Source organism: Heliangelus exortis, chromosome 8 (assembly GCF_036169615.1).
Source record: "Heliangelus exortis chromosome 8, bHelExo1.hap1, whole genome shotgun sequence".
Lineage (NCBI taxonomy): Eukaryota > Metazoa > Chordata > Aves > Apodiformes > Trochilidae > Heliangelus > Heliangelus exortis.
The window spans coordinates 28,598,068-28,610,661 of record NC_092429.1 but is presented as its reverse complement, the minus strand read 5'-3'; the positions used below and the strand labels follow the sequence as shown (position 1 = coordinate 28,610,661).

Here is a 12,594-nt window from a genome sequence, read left to right as displayed (position 1 = left end):
TATATAAATATTCTACATTATAGATAAAAATATATACATTTGCAGACATGCCAAGAACTGTTTTTATTTACACCAGAAAATGCACAGCTGTAACTATTTTGGCACGTAGAATACAGAGCTATGTTACATTTATATTTTACACCCCAGGTCAAAATTCACTATATCAAAATGTGCTTCTAGTTCAAGGCTGGTAACAAGATGCTCAAGTCAAGAGGGATTTAAAAAGATGAAACATTTTAGTATTGACTTTTAGTATTTACTATTCAATTATGATTGCCATTACCTTCAAATTCCACAGAAACTTTCCAGTGCAAATTCTGCAGGTGACGATGGAGTTTATGACTATAGCAAGCTTTGAATTTCTCCTCAGGACACAATGGACAAGTCTTCTTTTCATCTGAAAATACAGGTAAAGCAGTATGAGAAACATACACAATGCAGTTTCCACTGACAGTGAGAGAGATGCATGTCAAGAGACAAAACAAAGGGTTTTTAATAAAGTGTCTTAGCCAAGAGATTAATTCCCAAGTGTATATTCTATTTTAGGCACACACAAACATCAAATTTCTGGATTGCCTCTTTCCATCCCATAATATAGACAGAGACCACTATTAAAAGATCAACTCCCTTAGTCTTTCTTTTGTGTTTTGTAGTATTTTTCACTCCAGCAACATGAGGCTACTCCAACTTCTAAGAAATGCTACAGAATAACAGGATTTTATAGCTGAAAGTGAGAGATTTGCAGCATTTCACACAAACCCAAACTGAGGGTTTGAAAAGAATCTTTCAGAACTGTGAATCTTTCAGATAAAATGAGCACCTGCTATCTTTCTAAGCATTTAAAGTACCAACACAAAGGAAACTAAGGTACAGAAAAACCTCTCATGCAGGATATTGAACAGAAAAGTTCCTATGTGTGAGTAGCACAGGATGGATACTGAAACATTCCTCACAACATGAGGAATCTTATCTATAATAATAATAATTACATTATTACATATATATATATAATACATATATATAAATAATTACATATTTTAGGCTTGCACAACAGTAAAATTCTTTTTTTATCAATTTTTTATGACTGGATTACAATGTCCATGCAGAGTCCAATGCCACTGAAGCCAAAAGAAGCAGCCTACAGCTCACCAAAGACATCACCAGTGCTCTTTAATGTTGATCAGACTCTTAATAACTTCTCATTTACTGGGTATGAAACACGAGGCCAATACAAGTCAATCCATTAACACACATGGCACAAGAAAAAAAAAATTACTACTGAGAACAGGCAAGGCAGTAAGTTTCTTACCACTACCACAGATTTACACAGAGTCAGCTCAGCAACAGCTCTAAGTACCAGAGACTTAAGAGATATTTATGATCTATCTCATTAAAATTGGAACTCTATGGCAGTTTTTTGCATATTTGTTAGTAAAATTAAACAGACATGAAGGTAGGCTGGATTATTAAGGTGCAAGAGATGTATTATGCAGAGCCCTTGTGGACCCAGCTGTGTTCTTGGATAATCCCACAGTTAACTCACCTTTAAGGTCAGCTAGTTTCTCTAGATCAGCAAGATGGCTTTGAATTGAAATATGTTTCTCTAAAAAGGCAGAGAAATTTAGAAGTTAAAAATTCTTGGATAAGAAATTATTTTTAGTTCACTGTTATTCTTCTATTCATCATTTAAAACATAACACTATATTTGGAGAATGACTACAGTACCAACTGGAACATGTGTTAATATCCTTTAACTTCCAGGGTAGAGGGAACAACTGCAAAATTACTCCCCAGAATAGTTCTTTAACAAGATTCATAGATTTCCATATATTTCTGCTTGCTTATTAATGCTGACACACATCAGACTCCCCAAATGAGAAAGATTCTCACTTGAAAAAACAAGTCACATCCCACATACTCCTAATTTTACTGCTAGTAAATTGTTAGTGAATGCAAATCATCCACAAGACTGTACAGAAAGTATCAACTAGAAGAGGTCCAACTGTAGGTAGCAATTACTCACTGTATAGCAAGGATACATCAAATTCTATTGCTTCCCCCCCCAGAAAAACTTTTAAGTTTTCCTCCTGATTTGTTAACTTTTCAGTTAATGGGAACAGAGAATTTGCTAAAACCAAGAGAATAAGCTCCAATGAATCAGTTTTATTGCACACAATCAGTTTTATTAACTGATTTAATCAGTTTTATTTAACTGCAATCAGTTTTATTGCACACAGAACAAGTTTACTTATAGTGACTTCTGTCACTGTGCATGTGTAAATTTCTGCAGTGATTTCTAGAAGTGCTCAAGGGAAAATGTCATCTTATTCCAAAGACATTTTCAACACTGTAGGAAAATATTTTATTCAAATACATGTGAAAAAAAGTATCCATACCACACTGAATGTATGGAAAAAAACCATCCTTTTTAAGTACACAACATAATTCTTAAGAGTTTAAATAGCAAACCTCTTGGATAATCAGATGATACAACCAAAACGTTGCTATCAGATTCCCTTGTGGATTCTTCCTCTGTTCCTTTTTTTTCAGTTTCCAATTCTGACTCCTCAACTTTCACATCCAGGTTGTTGCTTTTCACTTTTCCAGAGCCAACCACCCCATCTTAACAAAATAAATAAAACAAAAACAAAGTTAAAACCAAACAAATAATAAACAACACCACCAAACCCCCCAACCAAAACAGTTAAAGTGTTGTTGATACTGCTAAAATACACACGTTAATTTATTTCATTTAATTTTGTGCTTCTAACAGGCCCAAATGACTACAGGTATGAAGAAGTAAAAAAAAAATAAATACATAAACAGTATGTTAGATTACAATAGGAATTAATTTTTGCTCATACTTGGAAACCACTCTGAAAGAATGCCAAGAATGCCTGGAAAGATGAATCTATTCACCCACCTGCATTGGTTAACATTGGTTTAAAGTTAACAAAATAATATTTACATGTTATTTGCTGGCAAAATGAAGTGCTAGCAGGACAGAACAGGCAAGAGGGAGGTACAAGCAATATACTACCTGGTAGAGAAAAAAACCCAGAGGTTTAGGATTGTTTCTCTCTACTGGAACAACCTGAAAAATGGAGGGGAGTAAGGAAGGAATTTGCTACCATCAGGAGCCTTGATAAGGGTTAAGTGGCAGCGTTATCAGCATTTGCAAATGAATGCATTGTCTGGGGTAGCAGAGATGAGCCTACTGAAGAATTTCTGAAGGATTTAAGAGTCAGAGTGATTGGGCAATAAAGTAACAACAGTCAAGCGGTGGGCTTGGGGCTGATGGAGGAAACTTTGGTTTCACGTAGGAATGGACAGACTCTGATCAAGTGTATGGGTTAAAATGGGTGAAATAAGAGGATGCACATATGTACAGATAGTCTGTATACGCCTCTACATAGAGAGGCAAACTTTCACACTAACTGATAAAGAAAAGCAGTCTGTTATCAAAGCAAGGCTGCAGGATTCCTTAGAAACGCCCATCAGTGGATTATGCAAAAGCATAATAATGCCTCGAGGCTCCTAAATATTTTTTTTAAAAAAAAATGAATTTTATTAATTAAATTAAAAACTTCTAATTAAAAAAAAATATATAAAATTCAGCTCACATCAGCTGCAAGTAGCAGAAAGATGGCATTAACGCCACATTTGGCACTGCTGGATGACTGCCCGAACCAGATTAAGCCCATGTGGAGTGAACTGGGGAGGAAACGTGCGGGGCAGAGCGGGAATGGCAAACACCTCCCTCCCCCCCCCCTTCCCTTCCCGCAGGCCCTGCCGGTACCGGAACCTCACGGACCACAGCTCGAAATAATAAAAGTATCAACAAAACCAACAAAACCCCCTCATTAGATTCAAAGGGAGGCAGAAAGAGCCCCCCCAGCACCCTCCCAGTCGCTAAGGCTCAGCCGCAGGGAACACGTGAGGCCAATTCCACACAATGTGGGGGAAATTTGGGCTCCGTTTACCTCAGGAGCTGAACATTCAAACCTTTACAGGGTCTCCTCAAGGCGCTTTTCCCCCCTCCCCGCGCCTCCGCATGGCGCCTGCTCGCCCGCACGCCGCATTTTCCCTCAGCGGGGATGGAGAGCCCGGAGCTCCCCGCACTTCTTCTTCCCGCTCCCCCCTCACACCCCCACCCCAGGCCCTCACTCAGCGCTGCGGTCTCGCCGCCGCCTTCGGGGTTCTCCTCAGCATCTTCGTTCCGTCGCGCAGACGGCAGCGCCAGAAAGGCTTCCGCGGCCTCCTCCGCTGCCATCTTCTCCGGAGACAGCCTGGTGGCGGGGGCGGAGTGAGGGGGGGGGGGGGGGGGGAGGGGGAAAGGGGCGGGAAAACGAGGTGAAGCCACACAGGGAAAAAACTCCTCCGCCTATGCACCTCCCGTATGGGGCGGGGAGACCGCGTACCCGCGGGGAGAGACGAAGCGGCCCTCCCGCCCTCCGCTTACACCTCCCAGGGCCTCTGGAGGCGGGGAGCCGGTAGCTCCCGGGGCGGGGAACACGGCCTGGCCCAGCGCGCTCCGCGGCGGGGTGGAGCCGGAGCCGGGGGCGGAGCAGCGGCAGCGGGCCTGGAGGCGAGCGGGGCTTTGGCCTGTGAGAGGCTGACAGGAAAACTCCCGGCAACAGGGCGGGATCCCGCTCGGCAAACCCTTGAGGGTCCCCCGTCTCTCCTGAGGCTTCCCCGGCGGCGACGGAGCCTCCGCGCAGCTCAGGTTTTTACCTTCGAAGGGAGAAGTGGCTGCGAGGCGGGGCCGCCCCTGTGCTTGGCTGTCGGGGCGGGGGGGGGAGGTAGGGGAGCGGACTGGGGGCAGCTGTCAGGCGGGAGAGGAGTGTTCTCTGGGGTTGTCCCCGTGTTTTCCTTCCTTTCCTCTGCTTGGGGATCCCCGTGGAGCGTCCCTGCCGTGGCCTCAAGCCGCCCATGTTGCGGGGTGGCTTTCAGGGGCGTTTACTTGGGCTTTACGTGTTTATTGGGGCTCTCCTGTTTTATGGCTGAGCTGTGGTTTATACGTAGATGAGCTGGAAGCTTTGGGAGCTTCTGAGGAAGCTTTCTTCCAGCCCGTTTAAATCTCTTCATGTCCGCAGCAGGCTGGCAGGATTATTTCGTGTAGGTTTGTGTAGCTGTTGGGAGATGTCAATAGGTTGTGTTACCTCAGGGGAGGGACTAAATAATTGGAACTGCTTCAAAACGCCACGGTTGTATGACTAAATGTTAAAAGGATGCTTGTCTTTATTAGTCTGGTATGCTGGCTGTTACAACATACGTCTTTCTGGAGCAGATGGTAAAGTCATGCTATCTTTTTTTCTCTGAAAGTGTCTCAGCAAGATGAGAATAATTAACCCCGTTGAAATCTGCCATGGCTTTGTTGTGAGAAAACAAGAGTATTAGAGTTTTTTGGTTTTTTTTTCTCCATGGAATTTAATATTTTTTTAATGCCACCTGGAAAGAAAAACCTGAAATGAAAAATGTCAACACTTTTTTCCTAGGGTTTGAAAATGTCTAAAAAGAAGGTGAAGAAACTAAGTGGGAAAGAAGACTGTTTGGATGGCCAGGATGACAAAGTAGGAACAGCTGTATTTTTACTATTATTTTAATTCAAACCCCCCACTCACATATGAGTACTGTCTGGAGTGTCCTTATCTGCAGTAATCCATGTTAATATTCTCTACTGTAATTCTTACACAGTGCTGTAGTTTTGGGAAAACCCAGTAGTATTACCCAGAGGCAGGCAACAATTAACTGCTTGGGTAGAGGTCACATCAACTCATGTCTTTTGCTGCTTCCTGTTCTCTCCCATAGCTGCAATAATAAACTGCAATAAGAACTGTTCTGACCTGATCAAAGTTGCCTTCTAGTTATCCCACAAAATGAATGCAATGTAGATATACCAAATAGTGATATAACAGCTTTCTAAACAAGGACTGTTCAAGTTTTTTATCATTACCCATAACCAGACCCACGTAACTGCAGTTTCATGGTGTAATTAGTAAATCTGATGAGAATAATACATTTCTTCAGCACAAAAAGGTCCCACAGAAATACCATTTTTTGGCCTTGCATAGGCTAGGGGGTGTCTGGAAGCAGTCTTTTCTTCCCTAAGAATTTTTATAAATATAAAATATTTATATAATATATATAAATATATAAAAATATATAAAATATATAAAAATATATTTTTATAAATATAAAATATTTATAAATTAATATTTAAAAATATAAAATATTTTTATAAATACAAAATATTTATTATATATATATATAGCATACTTATGTAGAGTATATGAAAGATGTGAATCCTCAATGTTGGATATGCTATGTGTTTAATATGTTATTATAGCAAGGTATTTGACTGCCTTACTCAAGGTTAGCTCATTCAGAACCATAGTGAAACTAGTGTGAAAAAGCAGCCTGCTCCAAACACGAAAGTGGGAGTTTTTTAACTGGAATTTCCATTGAATGGAAAGCTCATGGATTTTTTTTCCTTTTTTCAGAACTCTGGAGAAAGAAGATCTTGTAACCATACTATGAAAGGAGAGGCAGAATTTCGGAGGTAAATTCTTGGTCTGTCATGAAATGGGCAGTTCAAGGTAGTTGAGAAGTTTAGAATTGTTTTTAGCTCTTAATGTATGCAGTTACAGTTCATATAAGGTAGGAATTGTATCCTTCCAGCACAGCTGTCCTAGAAAGATCAATTTTATTTTGTCTTGAGCACTACCTTGTTGGTCTGTGTTGCATCTGACACATTTTTAATGGATTCTAAGGCAAAAAGAAGCAGTCTTTCACCTTGAGTGTAGAAATTGTAGACAGTGGTTGAAAAGAACTTCATGTGAAGTGAGAATGTTCTCATCCTGAGATGGAAAAGCTTTGGGTTGTTAATTAATCATGGTAAAATGTAAATACTAAATGTGTTATATCAAACCATTTTAAAGGACAGTTCATCTTTAAGAACATACCAGGTTGGTACTCAGAAATACTTAACTGTAACTGCCTAAATAAGCACAGACTTCTTTGCTTGCTTGCTTTGTTGTTTTTTTTTTCTTTTCCTTAACTGAGGTTACATGACTTTTTTCATATTGTTTCTCTAGATTCAAATTAGAGAAGGATGAAGGAGAGAAGAAGCGAGACAAAAGGTTTAACATTTCTCATGGCACTGAGAGAAGGTCCCAAGAAAAATCTCCAAATAGAAGCAAAACCACAGACAATTCTATAATCCAAAGGGAAAAGCGAAAGAAAATAGTTATTAAATTTAAAGCCAAAGAAATTAAACATGGAAAAAGTACATGTACTCCTGATATAGTGACTGCTAGCAGGGAAAGCTGCAACAAAAGTCGTTTTGATGGAATAGAAGGCAAAAGACTCTGGCATAGTTTTGCAGTTCAGAGGAACAAGGAACTGAAGAAAAAGAAAGTTGAACTCTGCAAACTAAAGTTAAATACAGAACAAACTGTGCTGGCAAAATCTAAGTTACCTGTCTATGAGTCACATAAAAAGTCAGATGGATCAAAAAAACAGAATGAAAATCAAAAAAATCCACTGGACATCTCTACAGGGTCTCTGCATGATTATAGGCCTTTCACTGAGAAGCCAAATTCATTATCTAGGACCTGGAAAGAAGAGAAAGAGGAAGAATATAAGGAGTTTTCCAAGAAAAAACAGCATGTGAATAAACATACCTTATCACTCTCTTCAGCTGAAACACCACAGCGACTGGACTCTTGTAAATGGAAAAAACAGGATCCTGATTCTGTTAAAAATACTGGGAATTCAGGGGCCAAAGAAAGGGACTTGCAAGCCACAGCATTATGTTTTGAGCAGGTAATGAGAACTTGGTTCTTTGTATTATGCAGATAGATGTTTCAGGCCAGTTTCTGATCAGCAGGCAGATTTTATATAAGCAGACTGTCTTAGAAGTTTAAAACATGATTTTATGGCTAGCTAGATGGATCTAAGTCAACAGAAGGTTTTTTTGAGCTGACATTTTTGAATAATTTTTGAGTTAATAAGCTCAGTCAATAAAAACTCCCTGCCTAGCAGGTACTAATTGCTGGCAAAGTGATGTCAGGAGAATTTGTTACAGATTGAGGACAAAATCCCTACGTTTCCTGCAAAACTTCAGGCTTAGATTGTGATCATTTTTTCCCTGAGTTTTAGCTCAGAGTTCTTGCTCTGCACCTCAGCTCTTATCTTCCAGCATGTGTACTGTGTTGTCTCTGATCTCCTGTAACATGCCTTGCATTTCTGGAGGTTTCAGTTGGTGTTACAGTAGCTTGATCATGTTGTGTGTATGCAAAGATCCAAACTAAATATGGAATCCTGGAATTGTTGGGGTTAGAAAGCACCTGTGGGGATTGTCTGGTCCAGCTCCCTTGCTCAAGCAGAGTCAGCTGGAGCAGCTTCCCCAGGACTGTGTTAAGTCAAGTTTTGAGTATCTCAGGGACAGAGACTGCACAACCTCTCTGGGTAGTCTGTTCAAGCACCTCTGCTGTACCAAAGCAAGGGGTTTTGATGGAATAGATGGAATTCCACAGATGGAATTTCAGCTTGTGCCCCTTGCCTCTTGGCCTCTCACCAGGCACCACTGGGAGCCTGGTTCCATTTTTTCACCCTCCCATCAGGTATTTATTAACACTGATAAGATACCCCCTTTTTTAGGTCCAGCAGTCCCAGCTCTTTCACCCCCTTGTATGACATGCTCCAGTCATTTAACCAGTGATCTTTTGCACAACTCTGTTAAATTCATGTCTCTGTTTTTCTGAGAAGCCCAGAGCAAAAATAACAGCCACAAACCCACAAGAGATTGGAAAAATAGGCTTATTGTGTAAACCACAATATTTCTTTCTTTTAAAAGACAGCCATCCTTCTAAGCCCTCTTGAAATAATACTGCTTCATTATGGATATTGAGAATATGTTTTATGTTGCCTATTCAATTCACTTGAGGATATTCATTGTTCTCTGAAAGCCTGATGCATGTTCTGCTTGTGTTCCTACTTCTAGAATGTTGAGGTCCCATCCCACTCCTGCCAAGACAGTGATATCATAGAGCCTGCCCAGAAGGTTAGCAATGTACCTGTTGAACACCAAAGAGCTGTGTTCTGAAACTCCTGACATGGGGATCACTTGTTCCTCCTTTTTCCTTGATATTTTGTGGTGTTGATATGTTCTGGGTTTGTTTGTTTCGAGTTTTTTTTAATTTTTCCTACAGAGCTTTGAGATCTTTCCACTCCCTCGAGACAGTCAGACTGCAGAAACAGACCAAGAGGTTAGTGATGCTTCAATTTAACACTTCTGAGTTGTATTAAAAACTCAGGGCCCTGAGGCTGTGCAGCTGGACAATTCCATGAACTTCAGTAGTATTTGCATTGTTGGTTTATGGTCTACACTTAAAAAAAAAAGTGGAGCATTTTTTCAAATACTAAACAAACTTGCTGAAGTACTTCCTAATCAGGAACTTTCCAAGAGAGAGAGATTTGCCTTTCTGCTATTCTTTGCAACTTAGAGACCTTTAAGAGTTCTTCACATGTTTTAGCTATCACATTTTCCAACCTCTATCTTTGAAGTTTGAAAAGAGGTGTCTTTTTTTTAGAAAACACTTGTGAGGAAATGGGCAGCATGTGTAGCAAAGAATGGAACAAAGTTTTTGTGCACCAGGTGTAATGGTCATAGATAAAAAAATAAACAAATCTTCCTTCTGGGTGATATTTTGGTCATACGTATTTGGTCATATTTTGGTCTTACACTGGAGGATGTACAGATGGATCTTGTGGCTTTACATTTCCTGTACTGACAATATATTTCATGCTTCATTTTCAGTTGGTTTTAACAAAACAGGATTAATGCAGAAGTATTTTTTGGAAATAGTTGGGAAGTGATTATTTACAAGTGATTTCATGTATGCAGATTTTTCTCATTGTAGATGCAGATAGCTGAAGACCTGCATGTTGCTCGTATTCAAAAGAAGATGGCACTGCCTGTTGTACAGACTTGTGGAGAGCTTACATGTATGGAAATAGATCTTCCAGAACAGGATTTAAATGTTTCTGCTGGTATGTCATGATTTGATATCCTTAATCATCTTCCTGCAACTATTGGTTAACCATCTCAGGAGAAAACACAAGTGATTTTTTTTTTTCCACAACTCTTTTTTGTTTTTCTCCCCTAGAGTCTTGTACTTTTGGTCTGAACATATTAGTGGTGATTGACACAAATATAATGATAAGTCACCTGGAGTTTATCAGATCCCTGAAATCTGAGGATATACCAGGTATGTGAATACATGGTGCTCAGTAAGACATTTGAAGAAAAAACAGATGTAAAACTGAAGTTGCTAATTACTCTGCAGTTTGCTAATTAAAATTAGCTAATAGCTTACAGCAGCCTTCAGAGCATATATACAAGTACCTTATATTCTTATATCTATCATATATATATATATATATATATACAAGTACCTTATATTCTTATATCTATCATATATATATATATATATATATACAAGTACCTTATATTCTTATATCTATCATATATATATAATATATATATATATTAGGAATGGTGTTGCATTTTGTACCCTGGGTTGGATGCCTTTGTTAAAATATTGCAGCTCCCAATTTCTGGTCCTGCACCAAACATTATGTTCAGAAAGCTGCTGATTCCTGAGCTATTTCTTACAAAGCAGATGGATATGAGCTGATTTTTCAAAATTCTATTCTTACAATGTGAATGAAAAAGAAAACAAAGTTATTTGTCATGGGTGGGCCAGCAGAACAGTGATGAAATTTCTTATTTTCCATGTATTTCAAGTGTAATAGTTAAAAAGTTCAAACCATACTTAGAAATAAAACCATATTCCAGTCTGCTTGCATCCTGGCTTAGGAGTGCTCATTAGCAATAAACATAAACCTTTCATTTGACTTCTTTTTGCACAGTGACTCTTGTGGTCATTTGTGTATTTTCAGCCTGTTCTTTCAGCTGCTGTCACTTTCTTTAACAGCTTACAGTGAGTGTGTGATAGGATGTTAATGCACATAAATTTTACAACATTGCTACACCCTGCTGTCAAAGTGTTCTGTTGATTAAAATAGTTTATTCCTTTTATATCATAGAATATTCCTTTTGTTTACCTGTTGTACATTTTACATGTAATCAATGTAATGCTAGCTTGAGGTTAGGCTAGAAAGAGGCAACTTAGTATTTTTCAGTTGTTAATTTCTTAGAACTAGATGTTCTTGAGCATGGAATATGAAAACTACTGGCAAAGAAGTTGTGTGAGCTTAGGTAAATATCACGTTTGAATTAAAAATTACCTGGGGTGGCTTTTCAAGATGTCTTTGGTTGGTTTGGTTGGTGGTTTTCTTGTGTTTTGCTTTGGTTTTTTTTTCCTTGTAGGAGCTGGCAGACTTGCATTAATAATTCCTTGGGTTGTTCTGCAAGAGTTGGACAATTTGAAGAAGGGGAAAATGCTGCAGCACGTCCGGGACAAAGCTATCCCTGCAGTCCAGTTCATCTACACATGTCTCAAAAACCAAGATCCTAAATTGTGGGGGCAATCCATGCAGCTTGCATCTCAAAAAATATGTAATTTATTCACAATCAATTTGTTTTGGATAGTTAACCTAGTGTGAACCTTAGCACTGAATTTTTAAGTTTAATAGTCTATGTTCTGCAGTTTTTTCATTAAAAGCAGCTAATACCTTAGAGCAGCCATCAGAGCATATCCAAGGCTATAGTTCACAAATACTTTGTTTAGATTATTGCTTCATTTGCTGTTGATTTAGCAGTGATTTCACACTTTTATCTACATCTGCTGGTAAATGGGAGAATACTTAAGGAAAATTCAGCCACTTGCTACTTGAATCTGTAAGCTAAGGAAGTGTTGCCTGCTTTTGCTTTTGATGCAGCCATCACAAAATTGAGAGCACTCAAATTTACGTGTGGCTCACTTGATGCTTCCTGGCAAAACCATTCTGGTTTTGAGTGGAGTAGCACCTAAGAATTCAAAGCTCAGGTTTGTGTATAGCATGCACTCCTCTGCCCTTGTTTGAGGAGCATTGCTTTAAAGAACAGTACCATGCCACACTGCAGGAATTCTTTCCCTGAGTTGCTTCTGAGGGTGTCAGCATTTTCTCCACTGAATTTGCAGATGGTCTGAGTGATGAGAACAACGATGATCGTGTTTTGCAGTGTTGTCTGCAGTACCAGAACCTCTTTCCTCAGGCTGTTGTCATACTCTGCACGTGAGTCCCTGCATGGGTTTAGGTCTCCCATGGGGTGCAAGGTAGTTTCATGACATTATTTAAGAAAAATCACTCTCTTGAAAGCTAGAGTAGAAGGATTTCATGAAACGCAAAGATTGTGGACTTTATCACCTTCTGTGCCTGAGGCCTGAAGTAGAATTAAGTTTACTCTGTATTCAGTTTTAAAGCTTTTTAAAACAACCTTCTCAGATTTTACTCCAGTTAAAATTAAGTTTACTCTGTATTCAGTTTTAAAGCTTTTTAAAACAACCTTCTCAGATTTTACTCCAGTTTCTCATAGAAAAATGTTACTTGAGTTAAAAAGCAGAAGCAAGTGTTTATGTAATG

The 12,594-nt window shown here is 39.2% G+C and overlaps 2 protein-coding genes and 1 long non-coding RNA gene across 8 annotated transcripts in view; 1 reads left to right on the top strand and 2 right to left on the bottom strand.

Moving 5' to 3' along the window:
• The window catches only part of TRMT1L (tRNA methyltransferase 1L), an 18,679-nt gene extending 14,283 nt beyond the window's left edge, over positions 1-4,396 (bottom strand). For 2 of the 3 annotated variants that reach the window (XM_071751330.1, XM_071751329.1), the window contains exons 1-4: positions 4,168-4,274; positions 2,470-2,622; positions 1,544-1,603; positions 284-397 (exon numbers count right to left, since the gene is read on the bottom strand). In XM_071751330.1, the coding sequence (XP_071607431.1) occupies positions 284-397; positions 1,544-1,603; positions 2,470-2,622; positions 4,168-4,273 (433 nt within the window). In that variant the 5' untranslated portion in view covers position 4,274. Of the gene's footprint in view, positions 1-283; positions 398-1,543; positions 1,604-2,469; positions 2,623-4,167 lie in introns of all 3 variants that reach the window. The other variant, XM_071751328.1, reaches the window with a different exon arrangement.
• Positions 4,389-12,594, top strand: part of SWT1 (SWT1 RNA endoribonuclease homolog) — a 30,693-nt gene continuing 22,487 nt past the window's right edge. For 3 of the 4 annotated variants that reach the window (XM_071751321.1, XM_071751319.1, XM_071751320.1), the window contains exons 1-10: positions 4,389-4,588; positions 5,499-5,573; positions 6,504-6,562; positions 7,098-7,827; positions 9,008-9,067; positions 9,216-9,272; positions 9,927-10,056; positions 10,173-10,274; positions 11,399-11,587; positions 12,153-12,246. In XM_071751321.1, coding sequence (XP_071607422.1) covers positions 4,400-4,588; positions 5,499-5,573; positions 6,504-6,562; positions 7,098-7,827; positions 9,008-9,067; positions 9,216-9,272; positions 9,927-10,056; positions 10,173-10,274; positions 11,399-11,587; positions 12,153-12,246 — 1,685 coding nt within the window. In that variant the 5' untranslated portion in view covers positions 4,389-4,399. Of the gene's footprint in view, positions 4,589-4,634; positions 4,727-5,498; positions 5,574-6,503; positions 6,563-7,097; positions 7,828-9,007; positions 9,068-9,215; positions 9,273-9,926; positions 10,057-10,172; positions 10,275-11,398; positions 11,588-12,152; positions 12,247-12,594 lie in introns of those variants that run through there. The other variant, XM_071751322.1, reaches the window with a different exon arrangement.
• On the bottom strand, positions 5,288-8,483 carry LOC139799371 (uncharacterized). The gene is made up of 3 exons (XR_011727233.1): positions 8,352-8,483; positions 5,694-5,811; positions 5,288-5,372 (listed from the first exon to the last, which is right to left on the bottom strand). It is a non-coding gene; the product is annotated as an uncharacterized lncRNA (long non-coding RNA).